Source organism: Pelecanus crispus, chromosome 21, assembly GCF_030463565.1.
Source record: "Pelecanus crispus isolate bPelCri1 chromosome 21, bPelCri1.pri, whole genome shotgun sequence".
Lineage (NCBI taxonomy): Eukaryota > Metazoa > Chordata > Aves > Pelecaniformes > Pelecanidae > Pelecanus > Pelecanus crispus.
This window is the reverse complement of record NC_134663.1, coordinates 475,514-499,379: the sequence shown is the minus strand read 5'-3', so window position 1 is coordinate 499,379 and position 23,866 is coordinate 475,514. Positions and strand designations below refer to the sequence as shown.

The following is a 23,866-nucleotide window of genomic DNA, read 5'->3' as shown; positions in this document are numbered from 1 at the left end:
ACTAAACTTATCCTGCTTAAATTGCTACTTCCAGGAAAAGTTGTCAGTGGAGAATAAACAAAACATGCAAAGCCATCTACTTCTCAAGATAGAGAGACAGATTTATCATTATCTCAGGATTCTTATTTTTCAATTTGGTCTCGGAAAGAATAGGGAAAGCTGTAGTAACTGCAAATTGTCACAGATGAAAAAAACCATATTCAGTAGTCAGTCCCCTCATTCAAATGTCTTCACATTGTGAATTGACAGGTACCAGCAACCCACGACCTTAATTTAATCCCATTTCCTTTCAGATTCACCAAGAGGCCATCTGGGAACACAAATATGATCCCCAAATAATTTCAAAGAAAGCTGGGTGATTAGTCTTTACATAATGGAGCTGCACCTTGTTTGCCTACTTTGTACAATGTAAGTCACGAAGCCATGGAAAAACAGTTTAAAGTAAAATAAAGTTCAGATAACATTGGGATACAAAAATATACAATGACTAGCACTTAATTAATCACACCTCATTCAAAAATTCCCTTTTATGTGGTTTTCCTTTTCTCTTCCAGATGAAACGTCTGCTATCTAAATAATTAACAAACCACTCTCTCCGTGATACAAGAATAGGCAAATTTTAAGGTGGTGAAGAGGAGCTCGATCGCTCTCCTTTGATCAAGAAGCTCCGTGCTATTCCAGCTGAGCCCTGATGAGAGCACGGGTTGGCAAGTGACAAACCCACCTCGGCATCTGCCACCAGGAATGGCAGCAGTGAGCAAACCAGGGATATATTTAGACATATAATTACGACTGAAGCCCACTGTGATTGACTCCAGGGCTTGAGAAAGTTAATGTTGTTATAAATCTTCTGCTGACCTGCTTGGGAAGGGATGTCTTAACTTTCATCAAGGAAACTGTATCTTACATACAACGTTACTTACAACCTTACCAATTGCCAGGGGTTTATAAGCTTCTCTTGTTTTTGATGACAGCTGCCAAGGTATCAGAGTTTCATGGCCTGGACAGTTGGTTGAGGCACCGTCACCCTCCTCGGGCGGCCAGGCTGCCTCTGGAGAAACACCTGGAGAAGAGCTTCCTCGCTTCTGCTGCTGCCACAGCGCTCTGTGCGGCACGAGCAAAACAACTGTCCTGGTTTCGGCTGGGAGAGAGTTAATTTTCTTCCTAGTAGCAGGCACAGTGCTGTGGTTTGGATTTAGGATGAGCAGAATGCTGATAACACGCTGATGGTTTAGCTGTTGCTCAGCACTGCTTATGCCAGTCAAGGACTTTTCAGCTTCCCATGCTCTGCCAGGGGCACAAGGAGCTGGGAGGGGGCACAGCCAGAAGAGTTGATCCCAACTGCCCCAAGGGCCATTCCATACCATACGGCGTCATGGGCAGTATAGAAACTGGGGGGGTTGGCCGGGGAGCAGCGATCGCTGCTGGGAACTGGCTGGGTATCGGCCGGCGGGTGGTGAGCAATTGCATTGTGCATCGCTTGCTTTGTATATTGTTATTATTATAGTATTGTTACTATTAGCATTACTATTTTACTTTATTTCAATTATTAACCTGTTCTTATCTCACCCCAGGAGTGTTTCTCACTCTTACTCCTCCGATTCTCTCCCACATCCCATCGGGGCAGTGAGTGATGGCTGCGTGGTGCTGAGCTGCTGGCTGGGGCTGAACCACGACAACAAGCTTTTGGGGATTAGTTAATAAAGTGATGACACAACTGGCTCCTGCGGAAGATACGTCTTCTCATTCTGCTGTCTCACAAACTGCCCGCCCGCTCCTTTGGATTCATTTCACCCCACCAGAGGATTCCACTGCCTAATCCCTGCGCACCCTCCATTTAACTAGCCTAGACAGAAACAAGCACAACGCCAACAAGGAAAACCGCTTCCCTTTGCCCCCGGTCCCGATGCCCCTTGCAGCGTGCCGGGGCCGGGGGCCGCGCTCAGCCACGTCCCGGCTCTGCTGGGGCAGGCGAGGTCAGCGGCTGCTGCGCTGCCTCCTGAAAAGCTGCTCCCGACAGAGCAGGCGGGCAGCAGGCACGGCTCGGGAAGGACCTGGCAGTGTTTTGCTCCTGAAACCAACATCTTTTCTAACGCCTACAGCTCCAGCACGAGACATGCACCCCCAGCCCCTCCGAGGTGCCGGCAGCGTGAACAAAAGCACAAGTACAACAGAGAGCAGAGCCATGGCCAGCACACGGTGATCAAGAGGAAAATTAGGAAATAGCACTATTGCCTGTCCAAACTAAGATTGTGCAGACCTTGCGCATGCTTGGCTCATGAAAAGCTAGCGTAGCATGCCCGTTCCTCATGTATTTTTGCGGCTACCCGCAGGCACTCCCCAAGGAGCTTCCCTGCGGGAACGCGTCGGTGCCACGAGCTGCCCTGCACGTGGAGGTGCTGCGGGGACCCAGCCCCCTGCCGCTCCCCGCGGACAGGGCTGAGCCGCGCCAGGGCACGGGCGAGGCACTGGGACCGGGCTGCAGAGACGCTTGGGCATCTGGACCGGTATAAATAACCGGTTATTACAGCAGTCCAGGAGCTCTGCCATATATTTGACTCGCTGCTCTCCGGGCCCCAGGCTGTAACGTTAAATCTATCAGATCTTTTGGTCAGCTCTCTCCTTGTTTATATGTTAGCTGCTGCCAGAGGGGAACCAGGGAGGCTGAAGTTCACGGAGCTGGTGATGTCCGCAGGAGTTATATCTCCTGCTCGCTAAAGAAATACGACCGAAGCTTCCCCTGCTGCCCAGCCATCAGCCAGACCGGCGGCCCCGTGGCTGCAGGTCCGAGCCCCTGTTGATGGGGCCGGTGACTTGTGCTCACCCAAATGCAGCGCAGGAGGGAGGCTGCCAGTGGGACCGGCGCTCCTGCTTCAGGGGATTGCACCAGACCCCCCCCAAACCCACCGAGCCCACCACGCCTGGCTCCCCCCGACCCTGTGGGCTGCAGCCCCCCCGGCAGAGACCCTGCCCAGACCCAGCGCCGGACCCCCCGCCCACGTTGTCGCACCGCTGCTCACACATGGCAGGCATTTCCCCTTAGCGCACACAATACAAAATATTTTCTTGTAAAGCCACATTCCTCGGGTTCCATTTACAGCTACCAATAGTCCTAAGGCATGCTGAACCCAGCCTGGCAATTAATGACAACATCCTGTGTCTTCCAAATCCTCCTGAAGAGAAATAGATGAAAGTTGACTTCTCCACAAATGTGAATTTATCATTTGGAGATGCGCTACATTACTACTACAGAACAGAAAATATCATCATTCCCTGAGCAGCGACATGAAAATTAATAATAAACACTCACAAAACATCAAATGTTAAAAATGTTTCTCCGTCTAAAACACAAACATAAAAGCTGCTAGTTTGACTATTTCAAGTATTTCAAAATGCTAAATAGCTCATGACAGTCTGCCTTACGTTCCCTTTTGCTGTGGGAGGGAAGTGAGAAAGTCTTACTTTGCTGCAAGAAGCAAAATATAAAGTTAGAAACACTTTAGCACTCTGGCAATGAACTAATGTTTAACTTACTTCTTGCATGCAAAGCTTTTTATTCATAGCTGTATTTAAATGGCACCCAGCTTTTTATCATTGCCACTCTCCAGGAACTGAGCATGAGAATGAGAAAGTAACTGAGCCACAACAACGGGGCACAGGAGAAATTCAGGTTTCTTTAGAAGACAAATCTGGGACTAAGGTAGACTCCAGCTGCTGCTGGATGGGCCTTGCACCCAGACCTGAAAGCCATTTATTCTCTCTCCTTCAGCACACCTGAAATGCAACCCCCACACTCGGAACTAGAGAACAAGGAGGTGGAAGAGCCAAGGTAACTCTTCCTGCCAGCAAAATCACACCCTTATTCCTCACCCCAAACGCAGGGGACCCCAGCGCTGGCACCTCCCCTCCCGGGAGCCGGCGCACACCGGCCCCAGCCCCGCAGCCGCGGCACCTCCAGACGCCGGGGCTCTCGGCGGGGCTCTCGGCGGCTGCGTGGCGCTGCCGGCGCTGCTGGGCTGATCTCCGCCTTCCCAAAGCCGTGCCTGCAGGTACCCGCACTTGCATCAATGAAGACAGCAGCTATTTCCCCCTACAGTCCTTTGGTTTATAACCCAGACTGATGACTGGATCCAAGCTGACAGAAGACGTTGGAAATGACTAGAGAAATTCATCAGCAACAGCAGTGACATAAAGGCTCTGAGGGCTACAACCTTGTACAGCAGGAGCAACAGAAAGGATCACAAATATTTCACTGTAGTGATGAGACATTGCTTTCCTATTGTGAAAAACCCAACTGTTAAGGCGCTTCTCTCTCTCCTGAAGGCACCAGCAGAGAAACGAGAGATCTGTATTTCATTAAGATGATAAAATTGAAAGGGAAGGTGTAACTCCATAAGGGGACTGAGAATAGATGTAATTTTCTATGGGATTGGCGAGACAGAAAACCCAGAATATCAAGCAGCAGTCTGTTCGGAGGCAGAACGCGGTCACCAGCAGCCCCATGGGCATGCCAAAGGGATCCGAGCCCAGCCCCAGGGGCATCTGCCAAAGGGATCCGAGCCCTGGCCCATGGGCATGCCAAAGGGATCCGAGCCCTGGCCCATGGGCATCTGCCAAAGGGATCCGAGCCCCCTCAAAGGCAGGGGACGGATGCTGCAGCTTAAGGTGACCAGAAAGCACATCTGGATTATCCGGTAGGAATGCGGGGGGAACAGAACGCTCATGGCACAGAGGAGGATATATGTTAATGTCTTGCACCGCTTTATATACCATGCAGAGCACAGGCTGCTCAGAGTTTAGGATTGCTGTAACCTCCATGGTGACGAGCGGGAAGCCTGTTCTTCACCAGTTCAGCAGAGCTGAGACGAACATTTCACCTTGCAGCGTCAAACTCCCTGGGAAGCCCTGAGCTCTCTCAGGTATAATATTAAGCCGTGCACTACACTGCTTGCAGGGACGAATGCTCAGCAGACGTGTTGGATGTCAGCAGCAGAGGAGGTATCTGCAGAAATCCTTCCCTCTACCGCTTTCCGGCTGGAAACAGATGCGAGGCCAGGGTGAAGGCGCCGGGCGCTGTATCTGGAGAGGAGCTGCTCTGCAGAGGTGAAGCCTCAGGGAATTCCTGGCCGCCAGCAGTCGCTCCAGGTCCCACGGCAGCCCTGCAGCACAGCGTGTTTCAGAGCTGAGGCCTCCAGCCACGATGACCAGGAACAGAATTCCAGTTGCAGACATTTTACAAATTTTTACCTTCGCTGAGAGTATTACATATTTTTCAATGCTTTTTTTTTTTTTTTTAACTGGAAAATGCTGCTCCTCAAACAGCTCAAGAATCCTTCCTAAATTTCCCCTGAAGTTTCAACTGCATTCATTAGTCTTCATTTTGTCCCCCTAAATTAATTTTGTTACTGTGCAATTTAAAATGATGCTATGCTCCGCAGAGGCAACTGCACGTCTGTGTGAATGAAATGACTCCTGCCAAGGCAGCTGTGCAAAGAATTTCACAAATTCTTTCCTCCCTTTACACACAGACCCACTAATTAAGCAAATGGTCAACAGAGAATTTCACAACAATTTAGGGTAGCAAAATAAATTTTTGTGCAAGGCTGAAAATCAGACATTGCAATCTGGAGGTTATTACCTATTTTTACTTGCCTATTGCCACTAAAATACCTTTTCAGATTAACTGTCTACGTTTAATCTCAGGCATAATAAAAGCACTTGGGGAACTTTGAAAACATTTTAAGCTTTTTTTTTTTTTAATTAAAAGATTATGAGAGTTCAAGTATTTGTGTAGAGTCTTTCTCACTTTTTTTGATCACACATGAAAGTTAAAAAATACTTTACTCTTTAAGAGCTGAGGGAAGCACCGAATAAAACATTCAACCCGTTTCACCACCACCAGGATTACCGTGTTATGATCAGAACAGCAGCTTGATCTCTTTTAAAGACGCTAACCAATTACACCGCGAGCACAAGCTCGTGCCTCCCAAACCTCTAGAGTGCCCTTCCATGGAGCTGGGGCAAAAAAATGGCTAGATAATCTCAGTGATGAGTGCCTGTGGAAAGCGGCACAGCCACCGCTCAAACGCTGCACAGCCGCCTGCCGCACCGCAGCCAGGCCACGCTGCTGTCGCGGACGCGTGCGAAGCCCCCGGCGATGGGACGCTCCTCCCCGGGAGCATCCAGTACGCTCAGGGCTGTGCGCGGTCGGCTCCCGGGACTCGCCAGCACCCCAGCCTCTGAAGCTCTGTCTGAGACTAAAAGCTCCCCAGTGCCAGCCATGAAGGACTGGGAGAAAAATCCAGCGGCAAAATGCTGGGTGACTGTGTAGGGAGCCCAGAAAAACGCTGTGTCCAAAGGGCACATTTCCGAGAGCTACTGGAGAGCAAGGAGGTGCTTATTCACGTATTCCTGCAGCTCAGCTTCATCAGATCAAGTGTCTGGAAGAGTTGATGAGTCCTTGAGTTACTCTTTCCTAGTGATTACTACAGCTGGAGAGCCCATTACCCTCGGAGCACACGGTGCAGCTCACTTAGAGCCTCTGCAAGGCTGATCCGGATGATTAAAAGATTAAGACAAAAACACAACGCAAAGTTGCAGCTCTTGGAGAGCCCTGCTGTGACAGGGCCCTACAGCCTCTGTGCCCACGAGCAGCACGGCACGGCTGGTCACTGCACCGCCTAGCACAGACCCCGGGCACGTCAGCCTCCGCACCGCTTCTGAGAGGTCTCTAACGAGGGAGAGGGTACAACTGGTTCTCACCTGCCTATTGCCAGTCCAGCACAGCTCCAATTCACTAACAGAAACGTTGGTACACCAGAGCCCGCGATCTCCACCGGCACCTGCTGTGCCATGACCAATTCCCTCCTGCCATCGATGGAGAACCACTGCCCGCGGTTTGGCCGTCTGCCTTCGCACGGCTCCAGCTCCACAGGCAGACCCCGAGCTCCCAGCTGCTCCCTCTGACCGGCCCAAAGAGCACCAGACCCGCGGAGTCCTGCCTGCGACGACGGTCCTGGAGGTGAAAACAGCGACTGTTCCCCCACTGGCGCGTGAATCCAACTGACATGGGAATGGGTCCATGCACTATTCCCTGAAATCCAGCACCGCTGTGACCCTCAGAAACTCACCTGGATTTGACCAGAAACACTAGGTTTTGTGGCAAGTCCTTTGGCGCTGGAGGATAAATCCCTGGAAGGCTGCGCACGAGGGATGGGGTTCTGAGCACTAATGCAAGCGCTGGACAATTAAATACCATAAGCAAGTACACTGCTTCCCTCAGTGCCCTTGTAATTATTTGCCAGCTGCAGAGAAGAGCCTGAGGAGTCCTGAAGCGAGTCAGCTGCAGGTTATCACGTTAGTTCGCCTTAGATCCATCCTGCCGGCTCGCTGCGGGGATGGCCAGGAGCTGCCGGCTCCCGCTGCCACCCACCGCTGCAGCCGCAGCTCCCGCGGGATTCACCCCCGGTATCCAAAGCACAGGCAGTTTCCAGATGCACCTCGGTGACTCGTGAACTCTGCTGCACCTTCGCTTAGCCAGCCTTCTGAGTGCCCGCTCGTTAGTTAAAACAAGTAAGCCACCACCTAACGGGATGCCCCGTGTTCCCTCAAAGGCGGTACCAATTTCCCAAGCCAGTCCTGGTAAAGGACAAGTGATATTCCATGCATCGGCATCTACAGTCTGTAAAGTTAAAAAAGCAACAAAAACACACACAGAGATCCAACCCCCCCTTATTTAATCCCATCTAGGATTTATGCACATTGTGTTAGGCAGGATGTAAAACGCACAGCTAAATGTATATTCTGTTCTGACCGAAGTGCCACTGGGAGTAATACTGAAACACCTCTGTCTGCAGGACCGCAGCCCCGTTATCCTGCCTGGTTAGCATGACACATATTCTGTTCGAGTATCCTCTGTCCCAATGAGCACAGAGGAAGTTTTGTTTCACAGTATATTAGTGGTTTGCAGGGACTTGATGGTTAAGCAGACAGTAAGATGGTTAAATTATCCGATTCCAACATTTGACTTTTTAAATATGAACATTAATAGGCTTCCATTATCGGAATCACCGTGCAGGAAAGCATGAATGCCCATCTGGGCAAAAATCAAAAGGCAATCGATCCAACAGTTTTTAAAGACTAGATTTCCCTCTAAGGTGAAAGCAAATGATATTCTCTTCTGTACAGTTAACACGAAAGGTTTATTAAACATATTAGCTGAGCTGTCGAATAACTTCTGATAATTAAAGCAAGGCTTGGCTATTTGTGCCCAGAGGAGAGATTGTCTTCCACCGAACAAAATATTTCAGAAGCATGGAGCCAGAGATAGGGCTCTCGTAGAAAGGCCAGCCCTGGCTGATAAACCGCTGATGTATGTGAACAAAGCAGACAATAATGAGCAGCAGCAATTTTTAAAGGTTGTTATGACAGCAACACAAATGAATAGCTGCTTCTGCCAGCCTTCACCACTCAGCTACCCACTTGCTGCCGCGCAGGCGCCGAGCCGGCGCCTCGGCCGTGCCTCCTCGGCACAGCGAGCCCGCTCCGCCCCACGCCGGACCCTCCTGCTCCGGCTCGCCGGCTCGGGACCTACCTGTGGCCTTTAATGCTGGTTGTTCACCTAACAACAGTTTTAACCTTTTGGCATGGATTTTCCCTTGGTAATGCGATTCGGCCACCACTGCTGAGGTAAAGGACATGTTACATAGTGTGCAGCATTTGTTCTTATCCACTGAGTCACCGTCACTGCCCTGGGTGGAGACAAAAACACAGACAAAAAAAAAAGAGGTGTATAAGCCCACCAAGCACAGTCACGGAGAAAGGAGAGAGGGCAATCCAGGCTGTCATGCCAAGGCCATGGTTGCCAAAGGGTGTCCCTTCCTTGCATCCCCCAGACTTGCTCCTGCCTGGTCCCAGCCCTGCTCAGCCTGGGGATGCCTCCGTCCCCCGGGCGCTCCCGAGCCCCCAGCGCTTCTGCTTGCATTCGTGTGCCGGGAGCTCGTCCCGTTGCTTCGTGTTCCCCACGGCCCAGCAGCTCATCCTTCACACCCACCAGCCCGCCTTCCTTTAGTCTTTATTCCTGTTCTCCTGCTGAGGGAGTCATACAAATCCAGTGCTTTCCCTGCCATCATTCACTGGCGCTTCCTCCTGCCACGCTTCTGTAAGGGACCCCAAAGCAGCGGGGGGGGACGGGATGGGGGGCAGCCCTCTCTGCCGGTGGGAGAAGCAAATGAAGCAGTGGGACTCACACGGGTCCCCCAAGAAGGGTCACACACCAGCGCTGGACTCCTGCCCCTCTGCCTTTGCTCTGCCGTCCTCCAGCCCTTGGAGACGCCCTTAATCCCGCTCCTCGTGCAGAGACCGAGACCGGGGAGGGGAGATCGGCCGGAGGGGCAGGGAGCGCCGGCTGCACCCCCTCCGCAGCCCGGGTGTCCGCTCCACCGGGCAGGGGCTCCCCGAGGCGCCGGGCCAGCCCGGGCTGCTCATGTGCCGGCCCCTGCCGAGGAACCGGGCTCACACCTCGCAGCAGCAACGTGCTACCAGCTGCTGACAAGAGACACCTGAAGGCAAGAGCAGCCTCACGGCACGTACCAAAGACAGGAGTAACCGCTTGCTGCAGGGCTTGCGTAAAAGGAAAAAGAGAGCAAAACACCTAAAAAACCCCTCTATGTTCTGCTGCTTTCCTAGAGGTGGATTCTGAGCTCTGAGCGCTGCCAGATGAAAAAAGGCCATCATAAAAAGCCCAAGACACTTTGCAGACAATGGTAAAAAACACATCCCAGAAACCAAAGCTGCCTAAATCAAACTTGGAGCGGTGGCCCGTAGCCCCGTTTGAGGAGCTGCGCAACGGAACACCTTGGTGCAAAGGTGATACTCCGTTGCGAGACCCTAGGTGTCAGCTAACAGGTGACTGGAAATTTTAGGAAGTTATGAAGGTCGCCGTTGAGTATTTCAGTACCAGCAAGAGGCTCTCATGGCTGCAGTGACACAAGAAGGGGCCATTCTTCACAGTTACTAATCGCTGCATCTTTATTTTTACAAGCAAATTCCAATTTAATGAGAATATTGTCTCCGACCTTCATTACGGTTATTCTTGTAGAAATAAAAGCCAGCGTGCCCCTGCCCAGCTGCGTAGCGGAGCTTAGACCTTCTACTCTAAGCAAACCCTGTGAGGAGGAGCGGGTGTAGCTGAAGGCTGTCTGTTCCCACGCTGCGGCAGGAGCCGCGTTGCTGCCTGTGTCACCGTACGTCCTGGATCCCGCAGCAGCTCCCGGCACCGCCCCGTGTCTCACCCAGGCACCCATTACCCTGAGGGGGCACGGAGCACCCCGGCACTACCCCCGACACCTCCCAGCACCCGGTCTAGAGGCGTCTGCCGGTAATTCTCCCCGCTCCGACGGGGGCTCAGCCCCCAGCACTGGGGGAGGCGGAGGCGCGGAGGCACCCCTGCACTCAGCGAGGAGCTGAGCAGCCAGGGAAGGTCTGGGAGAAGGGCTCACAAACAGCCCCTGGGCTGAACGTCTGTCAGCAAAACGTGACTGCTGCTGCCAGCGTTTACGAACAAGCAGCTTCCACAGATACAAGGGCAAGTGTACAAACAACAAAGCAGCAAGGGAAAAAGCACGCTTGCGCTATTAGTCACAATTAATTATTCAATCCATTCCACAAAGGAAATGGGAGTCACATTTAGGGCCGTATATATGTGGCCTCATTTTTGCAAAGGTCTCAGTGCGTTGTGTTGGCCACTGAGCACAATTTATAAATGATCTCTTTTGAAAATACCCTGCTGTGCAGAGCAAGACCTTCCCAAAGCCAGGAAATGGCCTGCTGCGTGCAGGTAGTTAGCATCCCGCTCCATTCCCTGGACAAGATGGTCAGATCTGGCCCTGTGCCAGGGTAAAACCCCCTCCAGTGACAAGCCATCTGGAGACAGTCGAGCACTTTTTTTTTTTTTTTTTTTTTTAAAGCAAGTATTCCCACTGCTGGTACACAGTCAAAACAGAAAATAGTCTGCTTTAGAAGCTGCAATCTTCATTTCACAACAACTTCACAACAAGCTGTAAATGCATTCTGTGGTTCACCCCTGTGCAAAGGTTCAGGCGCTCGCGGGGCACACGAGGGCTCGCATGCCGGGTGCCCCCGCGGGACTGCGCCCCGTGCATGCGAAGCACGTCGCACAGCTGGAAACGATGACACTGCTGAAGGGACAGCGGAGCCCAAGGGAAAGTCAGATGCAGTCCAAAAGCCAGGTCCCCTTCTGCAAATATCACATGTCCACACACGGAACGAAGGGCCCGGCTCTTCGGCTCCCCCATGTAAGCGGGTGAAAGAGCTCCAGCACGAGCACCCTCCCTGCTGCCCTCCCACCTCCAGTGCAGCCCGGCCCAGCCGCCGGCTCCCCCGGCAGCGCCCGGCGACGCGGTGCCCTCGGCGGCAGCGGGCAGCAGCCCCGGAGCGCTGGGCGCAGCGGCAGCAGGGGAAGGCGGCGGGGCCGAGCCCTGGAGATGCCCCCCAGCCTCGAGCAGCTGTGGGGCAGGAGAGGGGCTCTGCCACACCTGGGAGAGCGAACCGACCACACAGCCAACACCAGACCCACCATTTAAGGTCATTTTCTCCCCAAAAATAAGCACAATTAGAAAAAGGACCGATTTTCATCACTTTTTTCTGTTGTTGTTAACTATAAATCAACTTAAACCTTAGGGAGAAATCTCAAGAGGTGAGAAGTACTGTTCTGAGTGTAATTTGCACTTCTTTTAAATATGTTTCTGCAAGATATTTTATGTCTTCAAAGGGAAATCACTTGAAAGTTAAGAGCAGAATGAAAAATTCCCAGACTCTATTGATCATCAGTGGTGGTAACATATAAAGAGCCTCCAACAGAGCTCGTTTGAAAAGCTGATACACTTCGGTGTTTACACACCAGGGTCTCTTCCTCCGCCTGGTCTGCTCCTCAGTGACATTATTTCCTTTCCAACCTACTTTCACAGACTGCAGTTAAAAAAAAAAAAAAAAATTTAAAAATTTAAACCCCCTCAAACACCTCCTTTAGAGCCCAAGGTTCCATTTACACTGATCCACGGTTCACTGCTCAGCTTATCTGAGTTCGCCCAGGCCTCTGGGCAAGCACCTCGAAGCCTGGGTAGGGATCTGGCCACCAGACTGGCACTCGCCCGCAGGACAGGGGCGTCCCCAGTTTCCTGGTCGGTCCGAGAGTCCCAGCCTCTGCACAAAACACAACAGACCTTTGCTCTCCAGCAGCCAGCCATTTTTCATACACTAAATGCTGTTTTTTGTTAGCAGGATGCAGGAGATGTTGGGGCCCAAGCGCTATTAAGCATTTATCCAAGTCTGTAGCATTCGTAAGCAGAAATGCCTGCCTCCCCCTCCTCCACCACCCAAACTCCCCGCACCGAGCCACCCAGGCGCTCGAGGCTGGGTCCAGCCCTGAAGGGTAATTACGCCTTCTCGTTTGTCAGCGGCTGTTTTACCTGTAACCAGGTGGGCTGAGGGGAACCCAATCCGGGTGTCTTTTGTCAATGACACCGCACTGACAGGATTGCGCAGCCAGCTGGTAAAATAGCATCACTTGCCTATCAGGATGCCCGGGCAAGATGGGCAGGCGAGCCCAGCCTGAGCCAGGGCGCAGGGCTTGGCCAGCCCGCAGCCTGCTCGGGGCAGACACCCGCTCTCCAGGGATGCTCTGCACCTACGTGTGCCCTCATCCAGCTCCAGGGATGCTCTGCACTTACATGTGCCCTCATCCACCTCCAGGGATGCTCTGCACTTACGTGTGCCCTCATCCACCTCCAGGGATGCTCTGCACTTACGTGTGCCCTCATCCACCTCCAGGGATGCTCTGCACCTACGTGTGCCCTCATCCACCTCCAGGGATGCTCTGCACCTACGTGTGCCCTCATCCACCTCCAGGGATGCTCTGCACCTACGTATGCACCCATCCCTCTCTCTTTGCCACTTCTCGTGCTCCCGCACCCAGCTCAGTCTAAAGCAGCAGCAGTAAATAGGCACTAACATCTCAATTTAGTTTCCGTAAAACCCACACAAGCAACTCTCTAACCCTATACTACATAAAGGCAGCCAATGTGCAAGGAATATTTTTACCATCTGTTTTTGCGATCTTCTCCAGACGATCTCTTCTCGCTAACCTTTGCAGAGATGCAGCACTGACAGGGGCAAATGGCCTCGCATAAACCGAAGCACAATGAAACACACCGTGGCCTCAGAGATAAAGCATCCGCTTCCCAGCGCTGACACCGCTCATCTTCCCCCCACTCCGTAACCGTGCCAAGCCAGCCTAATTCATAGGGCTTCTTTTTGTAATAGTATAAACTTCAAAGCAAGTCTTGTACATCCAACAGAATTAACTTCAGTTATTCAGATGCCTGTTAACAAGCTGCTAAAAGGCATAATCCGCACACAGGGCCAGGCAGTTGCGGTCCTTTGCTGGATGTTCGTTAAGCAATCCTCAGGAAAAGTAAGGATTTTTATTCCACAGATACCAATCTGCTGTCTTCATTTCCTAGGTTTTACTAAGAAGAAAAGATTATACAAACCCTTGAAATATGGCAAGATAAAACATCGCACTCAAGGCATGGCAAAGTATCTTTTAAATTTGAGTTAATTTTCTACACATGAAGGAGGTGTTGCTGCTAAAGAGCTATTTTCCGTAATGCTCTGTGTAAAATTTAGACTACTTCCATTTTGGAGCCTGTTTTTCTTGCGGTACAAGCAAAGAGCAAGCACCAGTTTACGGCTATCTAAATCTAAACCACTCATTAATTCTTGGAGGACCTTAGGACCTACACGTTCTCTGAGGAAAAGCCAGCCCCAAGTTCAGGGGTGCGTGTGACAAGGTAAGCAGGCGTCCCGCGGCCCCCGCTCCGGCAAGGAGAGCGCCACGGGCAGCTCGGTGAGGACAGGGGTGACCCCTCAGCTGCAGACCCCAGCTTCCGCCGCTGGGCTGGGGCCCGGTGGGTGTTTAAAACCACACAGGACGAAGCCCTGGAGAAGAGCGGAGGACCGGAGCGCACGCGGGGCGCGCAGCGGAGCTGCCAGCGGGCTCTTCCCTGGCTCCGGGATGGGGCATCCCCCAGGGCACTGCCTGGGGCAGGGAGCCCGTCGCAGCAACAGCAGCTCTTGGCCAGTCCCAGCCTTCTGTCAGAGAATAAATTAAGTCTTCCATCACTAATGTCTTGCATCGAAACCAACACCTGACCTTTTGGTTGAAAACCTCTGATCAGGTACAAAACACGCAGTAAGAACACTGGCTCTAAAACCAGACGTTTCATCTTAGTTGCGGTGTAATCGCTGAACATTTAAGTTATAGCATGCAGTAACTTTTGCACCAGAAGCTATAAAAGCTGCGATTTCCTTGCTGATTGGGAACTGAAGCCAAGCCTCCCAAGGCAGCCGCCGGCACCATTTTGTGCCTCAGAGAGGCACAGCTCTCAGCTTAACCACCTCCAGCACTGCCTGGCAGGACATGCGTTACCCTCAGCAACAAAATCTAAAATCCTGCTATCTTCCCTCAAACAATTTATCCTTGCTATTATGACACCTTTCTTTTTAAAGAGGATGATGCTGGTTAAAGCAATTTACTATGTTATAGTACAAATAGGGCTAGAAAGAATTGGAAGGCTTTTCTCCCATCCCAAAAATGTGTTTCATAGCACACCAGAACTTTTCATTGTGTCTGTCCTGATCTTCAGTAGGGGTCCTATTTTTCACAGGTAGTGAGAAAAGGCTGATTAAAACTGATTCACTAATCCTGGGACTTGAGGATATGACTCCCGATTTCAGAAGGGCCCTGACAGAGGCTGCAAGCTTCTCAGATTACTTTCAGCTGAAATGTTAAGCGGAAATTTAAAATGAAAGGTCAACAATCCCTCAGTACACCAAAGACATGTAGTTTTTCCCCTCCCCCACAAAAAAATTAAAACAATAATCAACAGCCCAACAACTCGGTCGTTATCCAGTGCAAAACTAATTGTATACTTCCTACAAGGAAAGGATAACGGGTGTTTGGGGAACTCAGAGTATTTTTATAATCCTCAAACAACAGCAAATGCTACCCTTCGCCTCACTGGAAGGTCAGGTAGCAAATGCTCACTCTAAGCCTATTGCATTGAGTATCTACAACTGCAGCGGCTTCTCCTTCCGCTTGCCATATGGAAGACAGACACGGTGTTCAGTTTTGTGGCCAAAAGGGTACAAATCAAATGGCATACAGTCACGTAACAGTGCAGTTTTTGATGAAAAAAGGCTAATATTCCCTTTTTAGTCGCAGATGCTTCTACCACAGAAATTTAATTGGTTTTCACAGACTGTTTCTAACATTCGTTAAGGTTGGTGGGCTATGGACTAACACTGGATGCCCGAACTGGGCAATGCAGCTGCACGCTGCACGGGGCAATGGTTATCATGCGGCATTAGAGATGTCCGAAACATTTCCGTTCTCTTTAAATGCAAAGGCTTGGCTAATATCTGATCAGCAACAGGCCTACTTTGAGCTGTAAATGTTGGCAGATTTTCCCTACTGTATTTTTATAACATAAATAATTTTAGAATTTGGGTCTCGCATAGCCTATCATTCACCTTGTGCATAAGGACTTGTTAATTCATCCCCCACCAAGGGCTGTCCTTGGCACAAACAAGCATCAGCAAACATAGAATTACGTTACTTCTCACTGCTGCCTTTCACAACAGAAATGGGAAGTAGTTCAGCTTTGACCTATTTGAGGTCTGTTTGGTTCTCTGTCCGCCATATCCTTGTGCTAAGGTGCACATGCAGCTATGTGGTTTCTCGTTAGATGTAATGAAGCTCATTAGAGGACCACGTTCCATGTCTATATGTGCATGTCCATTGTACCTTTCACATTCTGTAATTAATAACTCAATAAAAATACTGTGAGATTCTGTTCTTAAGGGGTAGACTGCATCTGCAATTACCCTGTGTGCAACATAAAAGTTCCACTAACATTTTAATTACTGTGTGAAGGAGCTTTCAGATTCCTTTGGCAAAACTTGCATGCTTCTCCCTTTAATTAGAAGGTGCCTCACCAAATATTGATAGCATTGAGCCACAGCCACACTCCCATAGATCTGAAAGGGTTTGGATGCTGTCTGCTGGGAACCTCATCAACAGCTCCCACACTGGCCCCAGAACACGGGAAAGAGCGGAATGAATAATTCACTGTGAATCAGTCCCTTATAAATTTAGTCTCCTTTTATTGCCTGACAAATGGCTGCAAGCTGATCCAATTTCCTCACGTTTGTTTGTTTATTTGAATGCAATCGAGGAACTTGAGTGCAATTTTTTAAAACTGCAGACTGACCGCAAATCTTTGTGAGGAGCCTTTTGGATCCGGCACTCCGTTTTCACCGACCCCCAGAAAAAATGGGATCGGAAGAGACGTCTGGAGGTGACTCTGCCCTCCAGCGACCTCTCCGCTCACCCTGGGGACTCTCGGGGGGTTCAGCCATGATGCGGTGGTGACGCCGCAGGCATCCCCTGGCCTCCCACAGGCAGGAGGGCACAGCACCACCGCGCCGGGTGCACCCAACAGCTCCGTATGCAGCACCACCGCGCCAGGTGCACCCAACAGCTCCGTACACGGCACCGCCGCGCCAGGTGTACCCAACAGCTCCGTACGCGGCACCGCCGCAGCGGGTGTACCCAACAGTTCCGTACGCAGCACCGCCACGCCGGGTGTACCCAACAGCTCCGTATGCGGCACCGCCACACCGGGTGCACCCAACAGCTCCGTACGAGGCACCGCCGTGCCGGGTGTACCCAACAGCTCCCAACAGCTCCGTACGTGGCACCACTGCGCCGGGTGCACCCAACAGCTCCGTACGCAGCACCACCGTGCCGGGTGTACCCAACAGCTCCGTACGTGGCACCACCACGCCGGGGGTACCCAACAGGTCCGTACACGGCACCGCCGCCCAGGTGTACCCAACAGCTCCGTACGCAGTGCCGCTGCGCCGGGTGTACCCAACAGTTCCGTACGTGGCACCGCCACGCCGGGTGTACCCAACAGCTCCGTACGCAGCACCACCGCACCAAGGGTACCCAACAGCTCCGTACGCGGCACTGCTGCGCTGGGTGCACCCAACAGCTCCGTACGCGGCACCGCCGCGCCAGGTGTACCCAACAGCTCTGTACGCGGCACCGCCGTGCCACGCTGCTCCCCAAATGCTGGCCAGGTGGCAAGTCCTGCCCTCTGCCCAGTGACCCTCGCCCTTGGGAATGCAGTCGCGTACTGCAAGCTGGGTGAACCTGTCTGGAAGCGACCCGAGCGCTGCTTCAGAGCAACTCCAAAGCCTCTGCCAGAGCTGCTGCAGAGCAGCCTTCACTATTGCCCCAACCGCCCGAAGGTGCAAGCCTCCTGCAGCCACTGCCCCGCCTCCACCTGCACACACGAGCTCACCAGCAGAAAACTCGCCATTGCACTTAAACTGAATAAATGCTAGCTATTTGCTACCAGAATATTTTTTTCCTACAAAAGAACATTCGAATAACTAAAACTGCAATTACTGTTGCTGATACACATAATACTTCTTGTATAGCTTATTGAAAATTATTTCCAGTTACTTAGCATTTCAGCTAATCTAAATGTTACCTCTGGGTACCTGATCATCTGTGGCTGTAACAGAAAAAAGGTTGTAGCACAGAGTCAATGATTCACAAAGCAGCTGAGTAAACAGGGACTTAAATTATACCCACGTTTTCTGACCGGAGCTTTTTAGCTGGACAGCCTCCATCTATGGGATGAAGCATGTAATAGAGACGAACTTTGCTGGCATGTTTCCGACTCTGGAAAAAAAAAAAAAAAAAAAAAAAAAGAAAAGAAAGAAAGAAAAGAAAATGCAAGAAATGAAGTTACAAAAAGCAAGAGGCTCTATTGCTGTGCATACAACACCAATCTGCAATTTCACATCCCCTTGATATACGTATCCAACACGGGAGGAGAAAAGGGGGAAAGGTGAGGAACATTTGCATTTCACAGCGGTTTCACAGAGATCTCCACCAAGCTGAAATGAACTGTGGAATGGAGCACAGGGCTGGTGGGGAGCGGCTGAGGGAGCTGGGGGTGTTCAGCCTGGAGAAGAGGAGGCTGAGGGGAGACCTGATCGCTCTGCAGCTCCTGACAGGAGGGGGCAGGGAGGGGGGTGTTGGGCTCTTCTCCCAAGGAACAGCGATAGGGCGAGAGGAAATGGGCTCAAGCTGCGCCAGGGGAGGTTTAGGTTGGAAATTAGGAAAAATGTCTTCACGGAAAGGGTGGTCAAGCATTGGAACAGGCTGCCCAGAGAGGTGGGGGAGTCCCCATCCCTGGAAGTGTTCAAAAAACGGGCAGAGGTGGCACTTGGGGACATGGTTTAGTCTACCCTTAACTGGTTTAATTGGTTTAGTCTGGACGTGGTAATGTTAGGTTACTGGTTGGACTGGATGATCTTAAAGGTCTTTTCCAACCTAAACGATTCTATGACTCTATGATCATGACATCTGCCATTAGCAGGAGAAATGGTCCACCCCCTCCGCTCTGTGTTGTCCTGCTGCCTGCAGCCCCTTGAAGATACAGCAGGAATAAAGGCAGCAAGAGAAGACCAACATTTGTTATCAGACCATTTCCATAGCAGGAGAGATTGAAAAGATCAGGGTTATTTAGCTTCAGGCAGAGACAGGATGGCATCGTGAGGGATCAGATGCACACACACAAACAGAAATCCACAGTTCCTACACTAGAATGTAGAATGTAGAATAAAATACATAAGAGGTATAAAACCTCACTCTCTAGGAAATAAGCCAACTGATACCTGTGAAAGGTTTGAACGATTTTTCTCCCAAATTATCAGGTAATTGTGCATTATGCAATCTAATGCTTTCCTTATACACAGCTGGTGCTGGTCCTGCAGAGAGGGGACAAGGACAATGTAGATCCCGAGCCTAACCCCTTCTCCTCTCTCAAGCATTTCTGTGGGAAGTTGAACAGTAAAACCTTCCAGATGGCCATGAAAACAGGAGGGTTTGTGCTCAAGGTTAAGCAGTGCCAGCATGGGAAAGCCCAGGCTTGACCTGATGTTTGCTGCTGCAGAAACCAGCCCCAGGAGCCCCGGCACCGCGGCGAGGTCGTTCCGCTTTCCTGAGTCCTGACCAGCATCACCCTCCACCACCGATGCCGCCCACACTTTCCAACATCAGCGGCGGTCACCAGTCGCAAAACCTGCTCTGCTCCTTCATACCAAATCCCAGGAAGCAGCTCCTGTTCGGCCAAAGGCTGGCTTCCCGCTGTCCTGGTTTCGGCTGGGAGAGAGTTAATTTTCTCCCTAGTAGCTGGCACAGTGCTGTGGTTTGGATTTAGGATGAGAAGAATGTTGATAACACGCTGATGGTTTAGTTGTTGCTCAGCACTGCTTATGCCAGGCAAGGACTTTTCAGCTTCCCAGGCTCTGCCAGGGGCACAAGGAGCTGGGAGGGGGCACAGCCAGAAGAGTTGATCCCAACTGCCCCAAGGGCCATTCCATACCATACGGCGTCATGGGCAGTATGGAAACTGGGGGGGTTGGCCGGGGAGCAGCGATCACTGCTGGGAACTGGCTGGGCATCGGTCGGCAGGTGGTGAGCAATTGCATTGGGCATCACTTGCTTTGGATATCATTATTATTATTATTATTATTTTATTCTTACTATTATCATTACTATTTTACTTTATTTCAATTATTAACCTGTTCTTATCTCACCCCAGGAGTGTTTCTCACTCTCACTCCTCCGATTCTCTCCCCCATCCCAGCGGGGCAGGGGCAGTGAGCGATGGCTGCGTGGTGCTGAGCTGCTGCCTGGGGCTGAGCCACGACACCGCGGCAAAGCGGATCAGGTACTTGTTGTCCTTTCTCCCAAGAAAGGCACCGAGTGGGGACATACTTTTCAAACGTGATTTATACCACAGGAAAGTTTTCAGGGGACCTGTACTTTTGTGGAGGAATTGGGGAGAGCGGAGGGAAGCCTGAGGAGACTCTTCCCGTGAGGCACAGAGCGGGCAGCACGGGCAGGTTTCGCACTGCCCTCGAGCACGACCGGAGCTTACCAGCAGGTGAGGGTAAGGAGAGACAGAGAGATGTCCTCACCACGCCAGCATCAACAGACAAAGCAATCCTTGTGATTTGCAAAATGTAAAGGAAGTTTTAAAAGCTTCTACAGCAGGAGCACAGACATAAACCTTCAAAACACTAACTTACAGTCAGCTCTTGGCTTTCAGTAGATGTAAGGGGGGGGGAAAGACTGCAACTACTAAATACCTGCATCCAGAGCCCAGACCTGCACGGCAGCTATTATTATGCAAATGTTTTCTATGAATCTCCATTTCTGATTGCCTCACAGAACAACAGCACCATAATATTATAATTTCAGATCACAGATTTGCAATTTTAAAATATTAAATTATCATTAGCACGTTCTGGAACATTCTTTTTCCTGCGGTGTGAACTTGGAGCTAAATTTGCAGAGAGCTATATTTGTATGCGTAAATGTGACTACGCAATAATTTTTTTTAATGGAGCAAATCAGTCAAGATAAATAATGTCAAATATCTTCCCCTAACGCGTCTTCCTGCATACATTTAGAAAATGTGACCTGCCACAGTCAGAGCTCAGCGCAGGAAACCCCAAAAGCTTCAGCTATCAGCGATTAGCAGTCCAGACAGCAATGGCGTAATTAAGAAACGACAAGAGAAACGTTTGAAATGCAAAGGACAGATGTGCCGAGTCAGTCTCGGAGTTTGGTGGCACTCCTACTTTCTGCCCGAGGGGACGCTGGGCTGGTTTCACCGGGTGGAGGTTTCCGTGCCGAAGCCCCTGCCCCGGGCAGGGCGTGCGGAGGCAGGCGACGGCTGGCCCCTTTGCACCCCTTCGCACGGCGCTCCCTCGCACGCGCGCTTTGGTCGGAGGAGAGTCAAACGCACCGTAAAGGTGATGTGGCCAGAGCTTTTCAGCTGAATTCCTTTACTGAATATTCACACCCCTCGGAGCAACCCGCCAGCCTCAAGTCATCCTTCCCGGAGTCACAAGGCTCTTCCCGCAGCTGAGCGAATCCAGCACGTCACGATGCTTACTCACACACAAGCATAGCCTGCTGAATTTAGAGGTTTAAAAGTTTGTGGGTTTTTTGTTGGTTTTTTGGAAGATGAAAAGGCAAGATGTTAACAGTAATCATTTCCAGTTTTCTTTTCCGTGGCACTCAGCTGTGCCGTAAATGACGTCCAAACGTCAGCATTAAAAAGCAGCGAAGCTTCAACCTTCTGTAAAACACCTCTCACCTTTATTTATGCACTTGCTTGGATTTATGAAAGCTAAGGTAAAGGAATAACTTATGTTTGGCATAATTTAAAACCACATGGCTCCTTATGCAGCCTTATTATCCTACAGTTATAAAAATGAAGCTTAAAATCATCCCTGGCCTTTGCAAGTATGTAGTGAGCATCTCATTCCCTCCCAGGGAGCGGAGGTAGCGCAGCCCATTTGTCACCCATCTTATCTCTCCTATTTTCTACGTTTACATGTGTATTTATCATCCTAACACCACGGCAAGAACAAAGTGATTATTCTTAGCGTGCTGCTCACAAACAGCCCTGCGGGTTATTTTTTTCCCCTCCACAAAGCAACTTGAAATCTGCGGCTCTGCAGCGCGAGAAGGGCAAGCGCCGGGGAGAGGGAGGCACAGCCCCGCCGGCGCGCAGGAGGGACTCGCCGCGCTCCTGAGCCCCAGCCGGGCTCCGCCATCCTGCCCGGCGCTCCCGCGCGTTTGAAGGAGCTCCGGAGGACGCAGCACCGGGAGGACGTCCGAGAGCAGCAGAGGCACGGCAGCGAGCGCTGCCGGAGCATCGCTGCCTCCCCGCCGGGCGCCCAGCCTCCAGAGCCCCGCGGCGCGTCCCTGCAGGGCAGCCCGCAGCAGGGGCTGGCTTGGCCAGCGGCGCGTCCGCTAGCCACCGCCGTCCAGCTTGTTACAGATGCACGGGGAAAAAGGGGCCAAAGGAAGAACCACGTGCCGGAGTCAGGAAACAGGGGTCAAGTGGGATCAGGGCACATCCAGCTCCCATTTTGATCCGTCTCACCGCACGTACAAGCCTTACAGAAGACAAAACCTTGACGCATCTGTAAATCCACGGTCTGGAACAAGAACACTGCCTTTGGAGATACCCCCCTGTTCATCAACAGCCACCACAACTTTATCTTAGGGTGCACTAATAGTATTTCCGTGCCTGTGAATATTCTTTTGTAGCTTTACAAAGTGTTACGCCAAAGGCTTTTTCACTTAAATTCTCTGTCTCTAGTGTCTGGAAACGACTCCTTCAGAAGGCAAGAAGTCTAGTTTAATACTATGTGCTTTAAAAACAACCCTGTCTATGCAGGGAGTGGAGCAAAGCTTAGAAAAGCATGTTTTGCAGACTTCTGCATGCAAGCTCATGTGCTATTGTAAGAAGGCTCATCAATAAAAGTAAATAAACGGATCATTTCTATCTATATCAAATCTACTTTAATACAGAGGACTGTGGCAGAGGCAGCAGAGTTCTGGCAATTCAACCCTAAAACATAAAAGGGCAAGGCAGAGCTGAATTGTGCTATGAAATGAATGCAATTTGATTTTGCATAAATCAAGTTTTGCAGCGCACGTCTGCCCAGAGCGAGCGGCAGTGCGGTGAGAGGAGACGGTTACGTCTCTGCGGGAGCGGCGGAAGCTGGCGGGGCCCAGCGGGACCCTGGGAGCCACGGACAAGCTGGTTTCAGATGCAGCAGCCCCGCTCGCCCTGGCTGACGGAGGTTTGCTCACTGCCGTCGTAACTTAGCGGCTTCCCTGTAAATTTACCAACAGCAACAATGTCCCTGTGGCGGATGGAGACCCATCTCCCTTTACAAGGCCAGACGTCCCCAGCGGAGGCTTTAGCCCGGGCTCGCCGGGCTGCACGGACGCTCCGAGATCCCTCCGTCCTGCGGTCGCCCCGGGGGATGTGGGGAGCCCTCCCGACAGCCGGAGCTCAGCAGCCGGCAGCGGCCCCGGGATCCGCTCCCGCTTTGCACCCCTGACTTAAGCTGACCTGACAGTCTAAAACATTCTACCATCTTGCGAGGGACCTCCTCCCGCACCCCCAACCACCTCGTCAGGTTCAAATCAGCCATTTCCGCTGCTTTCCTCACGCTGCGCTCGCACCTCATCTAATTCCTCCATTCCCCGCAGCTCCCTTTATCATCTGCTTGCTCGCTCCTCTGCCGGCAGCATCGCGTTTTCGGTCGGCCGGCCGTTCCCCGCTCGCTCTCCCTCCCCTGCACCCTGTTTTGCAGCCAAAGGCCAGAAGCCCACCGCACCAGAGGACACGCGGTTGTGCCGAGCACAGGCAGGTAGTGTAGGTTAATGGTTGCACTGGATGATCTTAAAGGTCTTTTCCAACCTAAACGATTCTATGATTCTATGACACACAGGTGGGAGATGAAGAAAGGAACTGTAATGGCAGCCCGAATGCCTGTGGCCTCTCTTAGGTTGTAATAAATTCTTTTTCAGAAGCCTGTTGGCTGGATTTTAATCCTTTTAGTGTGCACTGTGTTGATTATTTTGTATGCTGGCAGTTTCCTAATTAAATTGCCATGAAACATGCAGTCATATGATTACACCAACTTTATTATCTGTATTGGCCCTGCTTGTAATCTCATCAAAAGAGAAAGTTATTTTGGCCAGAGCCAGCTCGCTAAACCTCATGCAGAATACCAATTCCATTGTCCTCCTGGAGCTACGTACTCGAGCCCCTTTCCAGCGCCTGTTTTGCTCAGGAGCCGTGCCAGGCTGGGGGGCTCCACGCCC

General features: G+C 51.3%; 1 protein-coding gene across 1 annotated transcript in view; it reads right to left on the bottom strand.

Moving 5' to 3' along the window:
* The window catches only part of ZMAT4 (zinc finger matrin-type 4), a 74,709-nt gene that overhangs the window by 21,026 nt on the left and 29,817 nt on the right, over window positions 1-23,866 (bottom strand). The window contains 2 exon segments of the mRNA XM_075724173.1: window positions 8,594-8,750; window positions 17,747-17,836. Coding sequence (XP_075580288.1) covers window positions 8,594-8,750; window positions 17,747-17,836 — 247 coding nt within the window.